Genomic DNA, 21,943 nt, shown 5'->3' on the forward strand with positions numbered 1-21,943 from the left:
TTGGATATACATGTCAGAAACAAAAATCTAGAGTCTAACCCTAACCTCAGTAAAGCATGGTATGTCACTCTAGAAACTAAGATACTCATGGCAATAAGGTACTCATGGCAACAAGATACTCATGGTAACAAATCACGAGATATAAGTACGGATACTTCACAGGTGACAAATCTAACATGCTATGGATATCAAACAGTGACATACCAAAGGCAAACATATTCATTGCTTGTAGTTATAAAATACTATGCATATCCAATGACAATATCATAAAAGATAAGTCAAGAGGTACCCGCCTCAGATATAGAAGAATCGTATCCAGTCCAAATCCGACATCGAGATACCCGTCACGCGTCAAAGTCCTCAAGCTCAGCCATCAAGATTGTTAGTGGAAATAGGTCCTGCCGAACCAAGATAAACTACTGAAATCCACCTCTCTGCTTTGATCAAAGTCGTTGTGCACCAACTGGAATCCCATAGTACACCGAACCTCGCCTCACCACCATGCTTATCGATCCATAGCACTCAACCTCACTAGAATCAGATCAAGATGAGGTTACAGATCAACCAAGCATTCCAAATTAAATCAATGACCTAATACCTAAAATCAACCCTTACCTTCATTCGGTTGTCTCCAGTCAGAAGTCACCTAATCCAAACCATGAAGCAGAGTATCGAAGATACCACTAACCCCCCAATCAGACAACATTTGCCAAGACCTAGCACCGACAACGGACCTAGGGCACGGTTTGAAGAGAATTAGTGAAGAAGGATCAAGAATTGGCACACAAAACCCTCAACAATCAACCAACAAGATCCCTTACCTTCACATCACACCTAGGGCACAGCCTGTCGTCGTGTGGAAGGAAGCAAAAGACATCGGTGATGTAATCGGAAGAGAGGAAAAACTCCAGAAACCTTCCTCTGTCATCGACGCACGCTCCCGGCTTTCGAATCCCGATGATCTAGGGCAGAGGATGGGTCGCCAGCTCTGCTCGGCGTCGGTGGAGATGCGAGGCTCGACGGCGGCGCTAGGGCAAAGGTGACAACGACACTGGGGCAGATCTGAGCTTGGTTCGGCTGGTGCTCGTGCGTCGTCGCCGCTTGGACAAGGAGGACGAAGAGATCGGCGAAATTCCTCTTAGCCGGCAGTTTTGTACGCAAGGGAAGGAGATAACCGGCGCCGAGCGGTTAGGGCACTGCCGTCGGGTCCGAGGGGAAGGCGTCGGGGATAGCTCGGGCTCGCGGGAGGGAAACGGAGAAAATAAGGAAAAAGAGAAAACAAAATAAAAAGAAAAAGGAATTTAAGAAATAAACATTTCCTCGCTTAAATGGGTAATCCAAACAGGCTTTTCCCGGGCCCTATTTTTATCCCCGTTAACTCGTCCATACGAGCTCCGAAAAATTCCCGAAAAATTTTCAAAAATTCTAGAAAATTCTTTTATTAATATTCGCCTATTTTTCGGTATTTTACATCGACACTCTACTTCATATCTTACTTCAAGTAAGGTATAATTTAGTTATTGTATTCGTCTTGTCATACGAATTTCTTAAGGTTCGGTAAACCTATTACCGTTCTATTTTTGTAAAAAGACAAATATCTATCTTCGATTGTCTACTTAGAGAAAGAGACTTTTTAGTAATTGTCAATCGAAAGTGATCAATGACGATGACTTTGGACTAGCGGCCGCTAGGCTATAACCAAGTAAAAATAAACGTGTCTTCTTTATGTTGGATCGGAAAGAAACTAGAAGGGAGGGGGGTGAATAGTGATCATCGGATTTTCATAAAACAGAGAGTAAGCAGCTGATAAAAAGATAACAAGAAAGAAGCTAGAAGGAAGAAGATAAGCACGTGCTAATATAAGTAATTTTTTACTTGGTTCGGTGCCTTCGACGACTCCTACTTTAAGGCCTACACTTGTCGAGTACTTTCGTTGGGCAATTCACTAATAGTTATAAAAGTTCCAATAATGAAGTATAAGAACTATAATGAAAGATTACCGACAATAGAGAAAACTAAGTAGGGCTTGATGTGCAGTCGTCGGTGGAGCATTACAGTGTCATAAAAAATTTTTTGAAGTAACACGTAGGAACGAAAGTTATAGCAGATGTTGTACTGAAGCTGCTAGTCGAATGCCTTTATATATGTCTATTTCGGGCACCTGGAACCCCTCTAGGTTCCTAGACCATTGTTGACGTGGCAATCTCTTGTCTAAACTTCATCAATAAAGTTCATCCACCTCTAAGTGCTTGAACCGTTGCGTGGGTTCAATCAATCGTCGCGCTTTAACTCAACTTCTAGATGATATTTCTAGTTTGAGTGCATGGACCAACTCCGGGCACCTAGACTGTCCGGGCACTTGGTCAGGTAGCTCGGGCGAAGCTGGTCCGGGAGCTTGGACACCCTTTTTTTCCAGCCTCCTTCCTTGCAAAAAAGAGTTAGTCCTAGGCAACAAAAATATATTTATCCTATAAAATAAAGTTAACACAATATAGTAAAATAGAAGTAGTAATTAGATCATGCCTTCTCAAGACCAAGATCTAGTCAAGGTCTCAACTTAGGTTTCCCAAATGGACCTAAGCTAGATCGACGTCTACTGTTCCCTCAACCGGTAACGCATCCTCACTAAGTCACTCTCCTCCTATGACTTACCTTCATTTACCTGCCAAACATTTGGATCTTTAGACTTGTTTGGACTTTCTTTGGCCTTACTTAGTATCTGACTAAGCTGATCTACTAAGATTTGCCTAAACACTGAGTTATCACAATTAGATATAAAATGGTAAAGAAAAATAGTGTTAGCATTATTAATAATTCGCTGGTCCGATTAACGGCGCGCGACCGATCGAAAACCAGTCGATCGCACATTACCTAGGGTTACCTCCCATAGGGTTGCCTAGTTTCACTTATTAGGACTTCCATTATCTAGCTTCACTCACTAGGGTCGGACTTCACTCACCAGGACTTCCATTATCTAGCTTCACTCATTAGGATCCGGCTTCATTTACCAAGACTTCCACCACCTAACTTCACTCACTAGAGCCCGGTTTCACTCACCAGGACTTTCATTACCTAGAGGGACGGCTTCACTCACCAAGACTTCCACTACCTAGCTTCAGTCACTAAGGCTCGGCTTCACTCACCAAGACTTCCATTACCTAGCTTCACTCACTAGGGTCTGACTTCATTCACCAGGACTTCCCTTTACCTAACCTCCAGTTAGGACTAGTCACTAAGTAGACTTCTCACCTGTCTATCCTTTGGTTAGGACTTACCGTTGCTAGTCATCTAGTCCTGACTAAACTTCTCTCTTCCAAACACCAAGTCTTGTTTGGATCAACCCTTGATCAAATTGATCAAACTTAGGTACATTGTCAAATATCGAAACCCTAGAGGTCGATTGCACTAATACTTTAGTGTTTCTCTTTCTTTATTCTGCTGCCATCTCGAGAATGATTTGTGAAAAGTGAAAAAACAAAACGCGCTATTCACCCCCCTCTCTCTCCCTCCCTCTCTCTCTCTCTATATATATATACCTTGCACGACAATAACTTATGTGACTGTCCACGACACTAATCGGGGCGCCTGGATTCAATCCAAGTACCTGGATACTCCCTAGTCAGGCCGTCTAGATTAAATCCAGACGCTTCGATTATATTTTTTTTTGTAATTTTTTAAAAATCCATATTTCCTCACATATAAACCCCAAATACATTATTATATTCCGTAAACACTTACCCTAAGATAAAATCTTTAAAAAATTTAGATTGAATACTATAATCCAATTGGAAAGTTTAAACTCTAGGGATAAAATCTTAAATTTTTTTAACTTGATCACTATAACCTAATTAAGAAATTTGAACCCTAGGAGTAAAGAGTTAAAAATAATTAAAAAGAAAAATATATCAACCCAGGCGCCTAAATCCAAGCTCCTCGAGCGAGTACAATCGCATACCAAACAAATACTGCACTCAGGATATCAAAATTATATATATATATATATATATATATATATATATATATATACTAATTCAAACTTATCTATTAAAACTTTTATTGAACTCAACATGTATACTAAACTTATCTATTAAAACTTTTATTGAACTCAACATGTATACTAAACTTATCTATTAAAACTTTTATTGAACTCAACATGTCAATATACATGTACTTAAAATTCAGTTAAAATAATATATTATAAATGATATAGACTCGTAAAAATTATAGATATTTAAATATAAAAAAATAAAAAATCGGGATTAATTTCCTTAATAAGTTTGAGTTTAAAATGAGTTTTTAAAAATTTATTTACAAGATTATTGATGAACATAATTTATAAATGAATATAAATAATTTATTTGTCCTATTGAATCTCTCCATCTCTACTTGTAAACCTCTTGCAAGAGCTTAAACTTCCTCGCTCTGACTCTACTCGTAAAACTCTGCTTTTGCCTCGATCTCGAGCATGGTTTAAGCTCGTCCTCAGCTGCTACTCTTCCTCGTTTCCTAGTTCCTCCATCCTTCGAGCCGCCATTAACGTGCTTCCTTAAGCACCAGTTGCAGGTGCTGTACCTCTCCAGCTTGGGGTACAGATTGCTGCAGTATCTGAACTTCAAAGAGGAAAAGGGCCATCGATTCTGATCGAAGAAACAGAGAAGAAGAAGAGACAGGGAGGAGGAACAAATCTTACTGGTGCTGAAGTCGAACTCGGCAGACGCTGCATTGAAAAAGCTGCTCCGAGATGCCCAGATCGCCACACATGCAACAGAGGAGCGAGGTAGAAGAAGTATGCATAAGCGTGTTCATTGACTCCATGAGAAGATCTTGATGCATGGACAACAAAGAGAGAGAGAGGAATTTATCAAATGCCTTCGCCGGAGTTGGTGGAACTGATTGATTGATTGACGTGCAAGGGACCTCAATGTGGTGCATGAGATAAGAAGGGTTGACTTCCGCGTCTGAGTCGTCGTCTTCTTCTTAATGGGTCAACGGAAAAAAGAAAGGAGACGATATGGATGTTTCCAGGAAGAGTGTCTGTCAATCGGTTTCTGCAATCCAAAGCAATGTGAATGTTCTGTTTAGATTTGTGAGGAAAAAAAAAAAGACTCGGAAGCCTTCAAGAATCTACACGTTTTTTTAGGTTCATGTTTGTTGGGGGCCAGTCGAGCTGGGACCGACTCAGATAACCTCCGTCGAGAGTGCCCGACTAATTCGATCGGTGCAGAATTGAGTGAAAAAGAAAAACTAGAAGAAGTTTACAGATGACAGTTCTGAAGCTTGCCCGAGCATCAATACAATCGAGGGCAGATACCGAACATATACAAACAGACTACAAGTTGTATACTCATTCGATAGTATGTATCATAGATTGTAGCAAGGAGCAACTCTTGCGATGGATTCACCGTAATGGAGATCTAATGCCCGGGCCATTGCATGTTAATATCAAGCCCTTGTGTCTCTTCAGGTATTCCTGAAATTTAGCACCGAGCAAGAAAGTTATCGACGATGTATACTGATGAAGACAAGAGTAGAGCTAGATTTCGAATGCACGCGCGCGCACATGCGAAATAAATGAAAGAATTTCGAATGCACGCGCGCGCACATGCGAAATAAATGAAAGAAAATCACTTTGTATCTTAAAATAACAGTAGGGCTGAAAGATGTATTTATCGATGTGCTGGTACATATACCTATGCTGGTGTAAGACAGCAGTAGGAAAGACACACATATACATGTCATACACATTCATCATGTTCAAAAATTGATGAGATAGAAAATTGAAGATTTAATGTAACTATTGACGGGACGTAGATTCTGTTCAGATTTACAACACGGATTATGTCAACATCGAGTCAGGAAAAGAGTCCCGATATTGGTCCTCCGACACTCAAGTCAGTCACCGGTGATGAAGTAGAAGACGGAGCAAAATGAATAGTAACGAGAACAGTGTATATCGCGTATTACGTACCTCCGTCGATACTTGGACCCCCCCTTTTATATAGAATTCTTGTAGCGTGTGTGCGCGCTCCCCAAGATGAGCACACTTCCTAAAGTTTTCTCTGAATAGACTTATCAGTAAAGTGTCCCTGACACAATACCTTAATAGGCCGAGCATATCTCTGAAGTGACAGTAGAAGCTTCCGTCGTACGATCTTCTGGCTGTCCATGCCTGGTGTCGGCGGCACCAACTCCCAAAAGGATGTCGATGGATATTAGAGGGAGTGTACTACTAGGTTGAGCGGGTTGGCAGCTCGGCCGAAATCTCGCTGCCCTCGTATCCCGTCCACTCGGCTGTAACTTTGCTGTTCGTGCGTCTCGTCTGCTTGACCGAAGCTCCGCTCTGCCAATGTCGAGCTCTGTTGTCTGGCCAAGCGGGGTAGCTGCTCGGCCCGGCTTCTGCACATCGCCTCTTCCTCTGTCCGGCGTTGGACACTCCATTAAGCGTTGGTCATTTGACCTCCCCGTGTCGAAGGCGGGATCAGACCGGGACCTTCTGCCCCCAGTTAGGGCATGCTCGCCCGACCGACCGGTGCTATCTGCACGTTAACCGCCTTGACTTTAACCTCCACCGTGGCCGCTATCCTCCACGGGGTGGGGCCTCTCATCATCACCGCATCACATGCCTCCCCCTCAAGTCTAGTCGAAAGAGATTGCAAATCCGACTTACTAGACAAAATTGTCTGTGAAGCGTGCCACCCGATCGGCTTCGACATTCCTTGGTTTTTTATTAGGATAACGTGGCGCAACGGTTGGATATGTGACCGCTCTCTGTCGGTCACCCTGTTGAAGCTTGTCGTTCGGCCGTAGGTCTGCTCCCTTAAGCCGATCGACACAACGAACATCTATACTTATGAAATCTTTTCTTGGACTGTCTAGACGAGCGCGATCCAGGCTTACGTCAGCTATATTTATGGGAGATCGTGCAAAATCCCTCGCATCATGGTTGAATGTGATCCCATGCCTCCTTAATTGCCCTCATTAAATGTCGGCCCGTGGCAAGGCACCACATGTCCCATCTGCTTCCGCCGCACGCTTGACGTGACAAGCGGATATCTACTGGCGATGTAACGTTTGACGCTTTAAATTCAACGACCCGATCTTTGCTTGGGTTTTCACGACCTAGATCCGACGGCTCTGGTCGGCCGGCCCCCAGGCTTATAATCTCGTGTGCATCGCCGCTACCTCCTTCGCATCTTCGTCTTCGAGCTCTTCGGCGCTAACTCATCTGTGCTCCAGCGACATTTCTCCCTTCCTACTCCTCCGGCGACCTTTTTCCAGTAAGCTTCCTTCTAATCGCACCCATCTTCGAGTTTTTCGGCATTTCTTTGTATTCTGGCGATATTCCAGTGGCCATCCTTCCCCTCGCACATCCTTTGTGTTTTTTATGATGGCGAGTTCCTCACAGCCACCTATCGATGTCCCTGGGCTCTGGTACACATCTACTGAGTTCAGGTTTGATGCTGGCGACGCTAAGAGTCTGACAACCGCCTTTGAGTTTCCTCGTGGCTACAAAGTTGTTCTTCCTTCTCCTTTCGATTGGCCAAACTCTTCACCCGCCCAGCTGTCTTATCTTCTTTAGAGATCAATTTACCGTCGGTCTGCGGTTTCTTATTCATCCCTTTTTTCCCGCCGTTTGTAAATACTTTCGTATCTCCCTTCATCATCTAGTGTCGAATTCCTTTCGACTGTTGTATGGGGTAGTTGTTCTGTTCCGCCTGCACGACATTCCTCTCACTCCCCGGATCTTTCATTACTTTTATTACCCAAAATTATCCGAGCCAGAGACTTTTCTTTTCCAAGCCCGAGTGAGCTTAATTTTCTTCGACAAAATACCGACCTACAATAAAAATTGGAGGGAATACTTCTTTTTTGTACGCCTTCCCGAGTGGCCAAACTTCCCGACCCATTGACAGCTCGAAGTGGCAAGTCAGTCTCTCTTGAAATAGTACAAGAGCCGATCAGACTACCTCAACGCAGCTTCAATGTTAGCCCGTCAAAAGTACGATATCCACAAGTTGCTGCTAGAGGGTGTCCTGTATATCTTCGATTTGAGTCCGATCCGCACCCAGCTTCCGTCCAACCTATGTATACGACTTCTTCACTCCTTTCTTTGATTCTAACTGATTTTTCTTCCTATTTTGCAGCCGAAGTCATGTTTCATACACGTCTGGCCGACAAGACTAAACTTGCGGATGTTGCGATCAATGTGGCGACTGCGGAGGAGTTCGAGAGTCGTGGCCTACAGCTGATCGGCTCCCAAGAAGACCCCCAAGACGAGAGCGAGGTGACTCTAGGCTTGGCGAGCGCGGGGGCGACCAGCTAGACGCCCAGTGGCGGAGCGGCTAGTGCATCACATCCTATATCCGAATGACATCCGGTCGTTCAAGTCAAGGGGGCGTCGAGATCGGTCTCCTCAAGAGATCCACTAATCAAGCGCAAGAGGCGTCGGGCGGAGCCTTCATCACGTTCCACATCTTCGGTGGTGCGGTCTGTTGAGCGAGTTGAAACTTCGACCCCCGCTTCCGCTCAAGAGATTGTTGCCCCCACATCGTCTGGCTGGATGCCATCATTGTCTGGTCTGCCGCAAGGGACTGTCTGCACACCGCCAGTGGCCTTTATGCCACCACCATCCAAGGTCAAAAAGTCAGGCATTCGTCCGGCGTCTTCATCCCGGCCGTTCGGACGAGCGACCTCTGCCCAACCAGCCCCGAGCGGCCACCGCCATATTACGACGGTTCTTCACCTGCCGATCAAAGAATGACGCGAGTTGGCTGGCGCAGCATCCTGAGCCCCAAGCATCAAATAATTATCCATGGGTCACTCGCATAGATATGGGCGGACGTGTTGGCGCTACTCGAAATTCCGTTCTGTTTTCCCTGTACAAAAAATTATACAAGCACAAAACTTTTCCTAACAACCCATGTGTTTTTCAGAAGTTAAACTTGGATTGCAAATGAAACTTAACATTATTAATCCAAGTTCAACCCATATATTCATTAGAAGTTAAACCATATTATAGAAGTTAATTAAATATTTATTTCAAGGATTGACTTCCAGGTCGTTGGCGAGGCATGCGGCCTTCTTGGGTATGAGATCATCCACCACTTCCTAGACAAAGCAACTCCTTATAGTAAACCCTAGTGATCCTGTTCGAACCAAGAGTCAACGAACGCTGGGGATGCGGCGCTCCCTGCTGGATCCTCGAGTGCTCCGGTGAACCTGCAGCAAAACCGAGCCGGGAGGGGTGTCCCGGCGACGGCCCTCCGACGCTCAAGTCAGGTAAGCTACGATGAACAAAGTGGCTTCCAAAATCTCAGAATACCTCCTTTACCGGCGAAACCTGAGGTTCTTTATATAGAGCTATGAAGGGTCTGGGCACGTGTACCTAGGTGCATACGTGTCTTCTGTCCTTTCCTAGGTATGCGGCTGTCAAAAAGCTTACCTGTCCTTTCCTAGGTATGTGGCTGTCAGAAAACTTACCTGACCCATATCGCTACAGTCAAAGCATGCCCTCGATGGGACAGCAGAATCCCTTGTCACAAGATTTGGAGCATGACATACACGTGAAACCTACCGGTTGTCAGAGGAGAAATCCTCGGGCCTTTTTCCTTGCTCCAAACTTGTCGTCCGAGCGGACAGCTCCCTCAACATCCGACCGGACATACGCAGTTGTTTACCTGTGCTTTGTGGAGACTAATAAACAGGGGCGCTTTATGACTGTGGCCGGTCAAAAGGTCAGCTCGGTCCGTGACCTTTTTAACTGAGCGTCGGAACCCCGATTTGACAGGGTGTCTTCCAACCATAAGTGCGAGCCGGCCGGACCCATCCGGGTATTCGATTCCATCGGCCGATCGGCAGTCCGGTCGGGCCCATCCGGGTATTCGATACCATCGGCCGGCCGGCAGTCCAGTCGGGCCGGCCGTCTACGGTCGTCCGTCCGGTCAGACCACACTCTCCTCGGATGGGCGGCTGCTCCGGTGACTTTCACTTGGCGTTGACTTTGCAAGAAGGGGGGGCCCGCTCTTACTACCGGATCACTTGCCTCCCCTTCAAGTCTAGTCGAAGGAGGTGAATAGTCCGACTGACTGGACTGTGAGTCTAGCTGAACGGCTCCTCAATGCTAATACTCTCCACTCGGTCAGCCGTAGAAATATCCTTGAATGAATCAACGATGGCCTTCACCGGATCTCCTCGCGTTCTGCGCCAATCTTCGCCATCAAGGCCGATCATACCTTCATTAAATGCTCCGAATGATTGACTGCCACGTGGAGCAAGGCCACCAGAGTACGGAGGCGGTTGCATGATATTGTGATGTGATCGAAGCAATTCGAAATAAACGGCTAGATGTGTGCTTTGATTCCCGTGACCTGGATCCGACGGTGGAGGCCGCCCGGCCCTCACCCTATAAATTCTTCGTTTCCTTTTCACCTTCACACGCCTCCATTACCTCTACTGCTGCTCTCTGCGCTTTGGAGCTCCGGCGATCTTGTTGCTGCCCTCTGACGCTCTCCGGCGCCTCTCCTCGATCCATCTCCCTTCAGTAAGGTTTTAGAGCTTTCCTCCTTCCTTTTCGGTATCGAATTCGCCTTTCTTCCCCTAGCTCCAGTCTTTGAAATTCCATTTCTTCGTCTTTGGAACTTCCTTTTGTGATTTCTCCTATCCGGATCATGGCCAGTTCCTCTCATCCCGAAGAACAATCCCTAGGCCCATGGTATACTACCATGCGGTCCCGTTTCGAACAACGGGATTTTGATATTTTGGCTGACAATTTCGAAATACCCGAGGATATCGAAGTTCGTCTAGCGGGTCCCGCCGCTCGGCCACACAGACCGCCGCGCGGTGGTTTCTGTGTCTTCCGCGACCAATTTACCGCCGGTCTGCGGTTTCCCGTGCATCCCTTTATAGCAGACGTCTGTAATTATTTTGGCGTGCCGCTCGGAAGTTTAGTACCAAATACCTTCCGTCTCCTCTGCGGCGTTGTCGTTTTGTTTAAGATTCACAACATTCCCCTCCGACCGGAGGTCTTCTTTTATTTCTATTATCCTAAGCAAGCCGAGCCGGGCACCTTTATGTTCCAAGCTCGGCCCGGTCTGGTCTTCTTCAATAAACTACCCACTTCCAATAAACATTGGAAGGACTATTATTTCTACATCCGCATGCCCAGTCAGCCAAACTTTCCGACCCAGTGGCAGGTCAGTCTACCTCCTACTCCCGAGTTGAAGAAATTCAAGACCCGACCGGATTATCTTCACGCCGCAAATGTACTAGCCGGTCTGCGGCTTGACATCAACAAACTTCTTCACGAGGGAGTGATGTACATTTTTGGGCTGAGTCCTATACGGACCCCACTTCCGACCGGCTTCGGTAAGAATTTTGCTTGGGCACTTGCTTTAATTGCTAACTGATTTCTTCTTCTTTTCATGCAGCTGAAATCGTCATGGACTCGGTGATGGCGGCGCTGGAGGCCGCGGCGGCCAAGGAAATGAGGCGCTGGGCATTCACCGGTCGGTTCTCACGAAGGAGAGAGCAACACCCAGGCTGAATCGGCCGCTCAGCCAGCGGGGCTACCCCTCCAGGAACCAACGACCACCGAGGAAGGATCCGTTCGGGAGGAGCGACCCTTTGCAAAAGAGGGTGGAGACTCCATTGCGCTCGGCTACCTCATGGTCCAACCCCGGCCAAGCGCTGCGTCGCTAAAGGCAAGGCGCGGTTGCGAGACCATCTCGTCCGATCGGACGCCTTGGACGAGTGCCTACTCGGTTGAGGTCACTCGGTCGACACTCTCCCCTCGCCCGTTCGGTCCAAGCTCGACCATTCATTCGCGATTTTCTGCGCCACTGATCCCGGTCGGGCCCACAGTCACGGCCGCACAATCTGAGTTACTCTTCATCTTCCAATGAAGAGTTGCTACCAGAAGCCCCGCGCCCGAGCACACCATTACTTTGAAAGGGCCCTCGCGAGATGTGGGCCGGCTCGGCCGAGTAGATGATCCCTCTCGAACTTAGCCTGACCATATCTGCTACGGGGTAAGTTGTTGCTTTGAAGTTTTGTCCGAATATTTCCATGGCTTTTAACAAATCGTCTTGCTTGAGATGGGTGGAAGAGATAGCGATTTCCAGCCGCCTGGCTATGGCGGACGAGGAGATAAGGCAACGCGGGCGGCGGGCGGTCCAGCGGCTCCCAAGGCCCTTCCTACTCCGAGCTGCAAAAAGAGCTGAAGAAAGCTCAAACTCTGCTGGCTGCTGAGCAAAAGAAAACAGCTGACCAGGCCCACGCCCTAGCCGAGTCCGAGCAACAAGTCAAGTCGCTTGACACGAAGATAACTCTGGTCACCACTCGGAAGAACACAGCCATCTCCGATCTGGAGAAGAAAAACGTGGAGGCCCGGGGCCTGGAGTTGAAGATAAAGGAGTTGACGGAGCAGCTCGACCGGGAGAAGGCAAGCCGCTCGGCCGATGCGGAGAAGATTGAAAGTCTGAATGAGGCCATCACAAGCTCCCAGGCGACCTTCAAAGAATACCAGGATGCTGAGCCGAGCCGAGTCGCCGCTCTCCGACAAAGCCACATCCGATCGCCCGAGTTCTCGGAGAAAATTTGCGAGCGGATGTACTCGGCTTTCGACTTGGCCATTACGGCTACTTGACCTATCTGAAGTCGAAAGGCATTCTTCCGGAGTCCACCAATATTCCGGCCGGCGATCAAGTGGAGCTCTTGAGCAACATTCCGAGGGACCTCTACGACTACATCGAGTAATTCTTGTAATTTCGCCGCTCGGCTGAACATGAATCTTTTTGTACTTAGGCCACTCGGCCTAAGGTTTTTAATTTTAATGAAATGTTTTCCTTTCGTGTACTCTATCTTATTGCACTGTCCACTTACTAATACCTGTGCTGTCCGCTCGTCCGCTATCACCCCTTTGGCATTCGAGGTGCATTCTTGCAAGTGTTTTCCCCAGCCCTTCCGTGCGGCCGAATATCATTCTGTGTTGCTAGCAAGACTCGCTCGTTATAGGCCGACCAGAACCTTTTATACCTCGAGTCTGAGCGGAACTTAGCGTCGGTCTAGCAATATCGGCTGCGGGTAATTGCCGTGTCGACGATATTCCTCTCGGATTATTTTTAGACGCCGACGCGTCTCTTGATGTTTAACATCGGAGCTTGTCGGCACGAATATTTATAGCCGGTCGGCGAGACTTTCGATCTTTAACGACGGAGCTCGTCGGCCTCCGCTCGGAGGGTTTATAGACGCCGGCTCGTCTCTTGATCTTTAACGACGGAGCTCGTCGGCGCGGATATTTATAGCCGGTCGGTGCGGCTCTCGATCTTTAACGACGGAGCTCGTCGGTCTTCCGCTCGGAGAATTTATAGACGCCGGCTCGTCTCTTGATCTTTAACGACGGAGCTCGTCGGCGCGGATATTTATAGCCAGTCGGCGCGGCTCTCGATCTTTAACGACGGAGCTCGTCGGCGCGGATATTTATAGCTGGTCGGCCGGCTCTCGATCTTTAACGACGGAGCTCGTCGGCGCGGATATTTATAGCCGGTCGGCGCGGCTCTCGATCTTTAACGACGGAGCTGTCGGCCGGATATTTATAGCCGTCGGTTGCGGCTCTCGATCTTTAACAGATCGGTCGGTCTTCCGCCCGGAGGGTTTATAGACGCCGGCTCGTCTCTTGATCTTTAACGACGGAGCTCGTCGGCGCGGATATTTATTGCCGGTCGGCGCGGCTCTCGATCTTTAACGACGGAGCTCGTCGGTCTTCCGCTCGGAGGGTTTATAGACGCCGGCTCGTCTCTTGATCTTTAACGACGGAGCTCGTCGGTAGCGGATAGTTCGTCGGCGCGGCTCTCGATCTTTAACACGGAGCTCGCGGCGCGGATATTTATAGCGGTCGGCGCGGCTCTCGATCTTTAACGACGGGCTCGTCGGCGCGGATATTTATAGCCGGTCGGCGCGGCTCTCGATCTTTAACGACGGGCTCGTCGGTCTTCGCTTCGGAGGGTTTATAGGCAGCTGCGTCTCTTGATCTTTAGCAGCGGAGCTCGTCGGCGCAGATATTTATAGTCGGTCGGCGCGGCTCTCGATCTTTAACGACGGAGCTCGTCGGTCTTCCGCTCGGAGGGTTTATAGACGCCGGCTCGTCTCTTGATCTTTAACGACGGAGCTCGTCGGCGCGAATATTTATAGCCGGTCGGCGCGGCTCTCGATCTTTAACGACGGAGCTCGTCGGCGCGGATATTTATAGCCGGTCGGCGTGGCTCTCGATCTTTAACGACGGACCTCGTCGGCGCGGATATTTATAGCCGGTCGGTGCGGCTCTCGATCTTTAACGACGGAGCTCGTCGGCGCGGATATTTATAGCCGGTCGGTGCGGCTCTCGATCTTTAACGACGGAGCTCGTCGGTCTTCCGCTCGGAGGGTTTATAGACGCCGGCTCGTCTCTTGATCTTTAACGACGGAGCTCGTCGGTGCGGATATTTATAGCCGGTCGGCGCGGCTCTACGGTTTAACGTCTGGGCTAGACGGCTTTAAGGCTAACTCCTTGCCAGGTCGAGCGACCTTGGCCTTCCTTTCAGCAGATAATACTCAATGTGCTTTCCTCTTTCTACTTCCTGCATCGCAAGTACATAGGCGACCAAAAAGTATATAAATTTGTATTTAGCGCACCTTTCGCCCGACTTGGAGAACGTACGCTTAGCCGAACGGCTCAGGATCTGCTTCGTCGAGCACTTTGGCTCGGCTAATTTCCCTCCGTCCAGACGGTACGGGGCCTTCGATACTCGCGCGCTCGGTTCGACCCTTTTACCTCCGGCCGAGCGGCGCGGGGCCTTCTTTCCTTGATGACGATGCCTTATATTCGTTCTTTTGACTTTTCATTTCTGCATTTCAAGTATTCAGTCGAAAGACGTACATAGGATGATTTACATAGGCACACCTTTCACCCCGCCCGGTAAGGCTGGAGGTGGTTTGCGCTCCATGGCCTATCTAGCTGCCAACCGTCCTCATCTTCCAAATAATACGCGCCCGAGCGGAGCTTTTCGATGATTTTGAAGGGACCCGCCCACGGAGCTTCAAGCTTGCTGACGTCGTCTACCGGCTTGACTTTCTTCCAGACAAGGTCGCCGACCTGGAATGATCGGGGAATGACGCGCCGGTTGTAGTTTTGCTTCATCCGTTGACGGTACGCCATCAGCCGAACGGATGCTTTGGCACGCTCTTCGTCAACCATATCCAGCTCCACAAGTTTGGCGGCCCTCATTTCGACCAGAGCGTCGAGTTCTTCTGTTGAAAGTGCCACCGTGTGTTGTCGTCCAGCCTCGTCCATTGTTCTTGTTCGAATGCAGGAGCGTTCCCACAGACGGCGCCAAATTGATCCTGTTCGAACCAAGAGTCAACGAACGCTGGGGATGCGGCGCTCCCTGCTGGATCCTCGAGTGCTCCGGTGAACCTGCAGCAAAACCGAGCCGGGAGGGGTGTCCCGGCGACGGCCCTCCGACGCTCAAGTCAGGTAAGCTACGATGAACAAAGTGGCTTCCAAAATCTCAGAATACCTCCTTTACCGGCGAAACCTGAGGTTCTTTATATAGAGCTATGAAGGGTCTGGGCACGCGTACCTAGGTGCATACGTGTCTTCTGTCCTTTCCTAGGTATGCGGCTGTCAAAAAGCTTACCTGTCCTTTCCTAGGTATGTGGCTGTCAGAAAACTTACCTGACCCATATCGCTACAGTCAAAGCATGCCCTCGATGGGACAGCAGAATCCCCTGTCACAAGATTTGGAGCATGACATACACGTGAAACCTACAGGTTGTCAGAGGAGAAATCCTCGGGTCTTTTTCCTTGCTCCAAACTTGTCGTCCGAGCGGACAGCTCCCTCAACATCCGACCGGACATACGCAGTGGTTTACCTGTGCTTTGTGGAGACTAATAAACAGGGGCTCTTTATGACTGTGGCCGGTCAAAAGGTCAGCTCGGTCCGTGACCTTTTTAACTGAGCGTCGGAACCCCGATTTGACAGGGTGTCTTCCAACCATAAGTGCGAGCCGGCCGGACCCATCCGGGTATTCGATTCCATCGGCCGGTCGGCAGTCCGGTCGGGCCCATCCGGGTATTCGATACCATCGGCCGGCCGGCAGTCCGGTCGGGCTGGCCGTCTACGGTCGTTCGTCCGGTCGGACCACACTCTCCTCGGATGGGCGGCTGCTCCGGTGGCTTTCACTTGGCGTTGACTTTGCAAGAAGGGGGGGCCCGCTCTTACTACCGGATCACCTAGGTTTAACTACAGAGATCTCAATCGAAGCACAAAATCTCTAGCCTCTTGTGTTGGTATTTCAGGATCCATACAAAGAAAAACTAAACTAGTACACAGCACAAACAATTAGCTAGTTATACCTTTCTTTGTATCTTAAAGAGCTCTCGATCTTCTGTTGTATTCCTCTCCTCCTCTTGAACGTCGTGTGGGCAACGATCTACCAAGACAACACCATCCGAACCACTTCTTTGCCTCTAAGACTTTCGGACACTAAGGGATACTAGAATAGGGAGCCTCCTTCTCTTCTTCTCCTCCTCCAAGTAACCGGCCACAAGAAGATGGAGCCTCTTGATGTCGCTGGCCCTTGGTAAAGGAATCAAGGGGAGAATTGAAAAGGAAGAGGGCCGACCACAACAAGGATTAAAAGAAGAGACTTAGGTTGTGTTCTGTCATAAGGCACCATCTACCTCTCTTTTATAATCCTTGGTGAATGCAAAAAAAGAAATATTTAAAATTAAAACTTTCCTATTATGTGTGGCCGACCCTTATTTGAGCAACAATTAAGGAAAAAATTTAAATTAAAATCTCTTTTTAAAACTATTGTGGATGGCTACAAAAAAGAAAAGATTTTAAAATTAAAATATCTCTTTTAAATCCCTTTGTGGATGGTTATAAAAGAAAAGTTTTAAAAATTAAAATCTCTCTTTTAAATCCCTTGGAGGATGACTATAAAAGAAAATATTTAAAACTTAAAATATCTCTTTTAAATCCCTTGTGGTCAACCCCTTGCTTGGGTACCAAGTAAGGCTTGGCCGACCACCTCTTGGGCTCCAAGCAAAGCTTAGTCGGCCCTTGCTTGGGCACCAAGTAAGGATGTGGCCGACCCATTACTTGAGTAAGAAATGGACTTGGTTCGATACGAGACTTTATACATAGAGGATACAACAGGGACCTAGAGGAGGAATTGGCTTTGGCCTCCTGATGAGCTTGAGCTTCCCGTGTTCAACCCGAACACCAACTCAAGTTCATCAATAATAACTCATACCACTAAAGAGTTATTATTGAACTACCACACCAATCCCATATTACATTATGGGCTCCTTCTTATCATGAGTGCGTTAATCTCCCTATGTTTAAGATATCGAATGTCCATTAATTAAATGAGTTACTAACAACTCACTTAATTAACATCTAGCTCCAAAAGTAGTACCACTCAACTTCATTATCATGTCGGAACTGAGTCCACCTGCAGGGTTTACATGAAAATCCTTATGAGCTCCACAAGAGGGCATCATCATCCTAATAAATAGGACAGTTTCCTTCTATAATCAACAACACACCATATAAATAATATTATTTCCCAACTTATCAGGCCTATTGATTTAACGAATAAACCTCACCCTTTGATAAATTAAAGAAATAAATACTAAGTACATGTGATTGTTATTATATCGGGATTAAGAGTACGCACATCTTTAATAATAGAGGTTCTGTTCTTTTATGAAGTCAGTATAAAAGGAAAAACCTCAAATGGTGCTGCTCAATACACACATAGTGTACTAGTGTAATTTTATAGTCAAGATAAACTGATACCAAATTACACTACAACCATTCCAATGGTTTGTCCCAGTTCATCTTGGTTGTGAGATACTATTTATAATTTATAAGTAACTGATAACATGATCTTCTGTGTGACACCACACACCATGTTATCTATAATATAAATTAAATGGGCAACTGTATTTAACTAAATGCAGACATTTGACCAATGTGATTCTCATTTCAAAATATATGTTCATACAAAAAGCTAGGCTTTTAGTATACATTCTAACAATCTCCCACTTATACTAAAAGACTATATTGCCATATATGCTACCATACATCTGATCCCCATCCCCTCAACATGCCTATCAAAAGCTCTCACCGAAAGAGCCTTAGTGAAAGGATCTGCCAGGTTATCTTCTGATGCAATCTTGGCAACAATAACTTCTTCTCGCTTTATGATGTCTCGTATCAGGTGGTACTTGTGCTCAATGTGTTTACTTGCCTTATGGGCTTGTGGTTCCTTCGAGTTTGCTACTGCACCACTATTATCACAATAAATTGTGATAATTTTGGGCAAACTAGGAATCACATCTAAGTCCATCAAGAAGTTTCTGAGCCATACAACTTCTTTGGCTGCCTTAGAGGCTGCCACATACTCAGCTTCCATGGCGGAGTCTGAAACACATTTCTACTTAACACTCCTCCATGCTATAGATCCACCTCCCAAAGTAAACACATACCTTGAGGTCGACTTACTATTTGTTAGCTAGAGCCCTAGAGCCAATCATTTGATGATTATATTTTAGACTTGTTGTATCATATTCTATATAAATAAAGACATTTGGTTTTTGGTTATTATACTTACTTGTATTGGTGCCAAATAAACTAAGTATAATAACGTCCTTGAGTAGAAGGTTCTTACCTATATCAATCGATTGGTTGAATCGATAGTGAGATGATATAGGGAATACTACTCTTAATCATTCCTAGTCGAGTATTAACATTCAGGGACAATGTTAATGCAATAAGACTAGCATGTAGGTCAACTCGATGACTTGATCTCACAAGTCATGGATATGGAGATATCAAGTTGACACATGGGTATGCATTGGAGAATGTATACTGAATGACCCGCCATGAGAAAGTATCATGGATCGTTATATGAGTGTCATATACTTTCTCATGTGACTATTAGTATGACTATTGGTCCTTAGACCTGAAGTCACCATGGTTCCCTACATAAGGAGTTATGTACTTTGGTTTCGTCAAACGTCACCCGTAACTGGGTGGACTATAAAGGTGATTACTGGGTATATAACAAATTATGCAGAGGGATGTGAGTGATGTAGATGGGATCTATCCCTCCCATATGACGGGAGCGACATCGGTATTCTTGATAGAGTTAGACCACGAAGTGCATGACCATGCCCAAATGAGTCAACATGAGATGTTGAGCTCATTTGATCGAGTGAGTATACTTGGAGTTCAAGATTTAGATTGATTAGAGGATGACACGGTCTATGCCTCACATTAATCAATCTAGATGTCTAGGATAGAAGGACAATGTCACATATTGTGAGGAGTCACAATTAGTAGTCACAAGGTGATGTTGGATCTCAACATTCTTGTAACTTGGGTAGCAATGATGTATTGCTAGATGCCGATCATTGTTTATGTTTCTAAAGGAGTTTAGAAACATTGCCAACGTTACAAGAACCTATTGGGTCACACACAAAGAACAAGTGGATGGAGATTAGGTTCATATGATGAACCAATTGGATTAGGTTCATATGTTGCACCAAAGATTGGATTTGGATTAATTCAAATTAAACTTATTGAGTTAGACTCAATTAGATTCAATTGTTGAATGAGTCTAATTTAAATTTGATTCATTGAGTCAATTTATATTAATGAATTGAGATTCATTAAATTAAAGTTGACTTGAATCAAAGGTTAGATTTAACTCACAAAGGAAGAGAATTGGTCAATTTTGACTTGATCAAATGGAAGTTGAAACATCAAGTTTGACTTGATGTATTGCCACATCATGAAGGTTGACTCATCCTACATGGCATGACTAATCTTGCCACATCATCTCCACATCATCAAGGGAGATCAAGAGGTTACACTCCTCCATTTAATGTGGCCGGCCACATTAAATGAGGAGTTACTCATGTGTGGCCGGCCACATAAAGAAAAGGGAGTTTTCATTTTTGTGGCATTTATGTGTGGTAAATTGCTTCTCCTTCTTCCTAGCTTCTTCCTTCTCTTTGCTTGCTGTTGCTGTGAGCTTTCATGGAAGGAGAAGGTGTGTGAGTTGTGTTCCAAGAGAATAAGGGAAAGTGAAGGTCACAAAGGGAGGATACTACTAGTGAGTGTATAAGATTCCTTTTTGCTTTCTCTCTTTTCTCTCTTTTAAATCCTACCCGAGAGCCCAAGAAGTGCTAGCACACTTGTGGTGCTCTCTTCTCCATCCTTGAGTGTTAGAGAACACTTCTTGTTCGTGTGGATATCACTAGAGAGTTGTCTACGTTGACAACTTCGAGATCCGGCGTACCGTTGGACGAGCGGGATTTGCGAGGGCACGCTTCAAGGTATAACTCTTATCTACTGTAGATCTGGAGTGTGAAACTCGTATTCGTAGTTTTAGAAATTTTTCTTCGCACGAGATCCAGTGGCATGGGTGATTCGGGGTTTCTGCGACGCGAAAAAGCGGCTTTCGCGGCCCGAAAAACCCAATAGTGGTATCAGAGCCACGTGCGAAGCGAGTACGAGTTTAGATTCATATTTTATGAAAAATATAGATCTGTAAACTTTCTGTAAATTCATGTTTTTATAGTTTTTATGGGTAATTTTCTCGTAGAAGCGAAGCACAAGTGTTTTGGCGCTTGTAGGCTTCCGCTACCGGGAAGATTTTTCCAAAACAGCCAAGTTTCGCCCCAAAACTTTTTGGGACAGCGGGCTAAGGTGCTGTTAGATCGCAATGGAACCCTCGCGATGGTTAGATCGCGGGTAGGGACGCTGCCCCTGGCCCCGCAAGGGGATTCGTTCCGCGATTGCGCCCGAAAACCACTAAACGGAACCGCCGGGAAATTGTACTCGTAAAAATTGTAAAAATTATAGAAAAATTACAGAAAATTATAGAAATATATAATTTTGAATTATATATTATTTTTGTGATAGTCATGGCCCAATGACCCAATTTGATTGGATAATTCGTGTTGTAATTCATAATACGGTCTGCGTGCCGTGATGTGATGTGCGTGTTGTATGTTTTTATTTTTCGCGACCTGCGCGTCGTGCCTTTCATCTTTATTCTTGTTGTAAATTAGATTTAGACTCGAATGTAACTCGAGTTTCAAAATATAATGTAAATTTTGAAGCGGTGGAAGGTCCACTCGAGACGGAGTTACGAGGAGGGCGCGAGCAACACGAGGTAGTCAAAGGAAGGAACTTGAGAAGCTGTTGACCTTAGGTTGACCATCCGATCTTCTCATTAGCTTGAGAAGATCGTAGTAGGTCCATGACATAATCACAAAAATTATTTGATTAATTATTTAATTAATGGTTTGTGTGTATGTGATGCATGCTAGTTAATTAAGTAATTAATTAGTGCCTTACGATTAGATTAGATCTAAGTCGTGCACATGATGCACCCTTCGATTAGATTAGATCTATCGAGTATATGATATGCATCATCGTTTAGATTAGATCTAAATCACGTCAACTTGTAATGCCTACCATGCCGTGATACCTACCACTACCTCGATCGCATGTTGTTGTTGAATCTGCCAAAGCAGAGCAACACATACTATCTTGGTAGAGTATGGAGGGACAATCTTGGTCCCGCCTATCAACGCATGGGTGAGTACAACTCAATTAGATTAAGTATTCCTAGTTAACTCGGTTGGATCGAGTATAACTATAGGCATTCTTCCAATGGTTCGAAAGATAGGTCAAAATCACATATATATTAACTCTCGGGCGTATTAGCCAAAGCTAACTCGAGTTTTAATATAAATGCGGATATTGATCCTATAAACAAGAGTTGCATAGAGATGTAATTGGTAATCGTTACCTACTGATCATACTAAGTCTTGGGCGTATTAGCCAAAGCTAACTCAAGGGTTAGTATGATGTGGATCTTG

The 21,943-nt window shown here is 46.0% G+C and overlaps 2 protein-coding genes across 2 annotated transcripts in view; both read right to left on the minus strand.

Moving 5' to 3' along the window:
- Positions 1 to 4,236: 4,236 nt before the first annotated feature.
- Positions 4,237 to 4,878, minus strand: LOC122021277. Its single transcript, XM_042579379.1, has 2 exons — positions 4,691 to 4,878; positions 4,237 to 4,605 (listed from the first exon to the last, which is right to left on the minus strand). Exons 1-2 carry the CDS (start codon positions 4,831 to 4,833, stop codon positions 4,383 to 4,385), a joined length of 366 nt encoding a protein of 121 aa, XP_042435313.1. The 5' UTR covers positions 4,834 to 4,878; the 3' UTR covers positions 4,237 to 4,382.
- A 520-nt stretch (positions 4,879 to 5,398) lies between these two features.
- LOC122019502 (dnaJ-related protein SCJ1-like) overlaps positions 5,399 to 21,943 on the minus strand; it is a 54,589-nt gene continuing 38,044 nt past the window's right edge. The window contains exon 5 of the mRNA XM_042576963.1: positions 5,399 to 5,470. Coding sequence (XP_042432897.1) covers positions 5,399 to 5,470 — 72 coding nt within the window. The remainder of the gene's footprint in view (positions 5,471 to 21,943) is intronic.

Source organism: Zingiber officinale, chromosome 9A (genome assembly GCF_018446385.1).
Source record: "Zingiber officinale cultivar Zhangliang chromosome 9A, Zo_v1.1, whole genome shotgun sequence".
Classification (NCBI taxonomy): domain Eukaryota; kingdom Viridiplantae; phylum Streptophyta; class Magnoliopsida; order Zingiberales; family Zingiberaceae; genus Zingiber; species Zingiber officinale.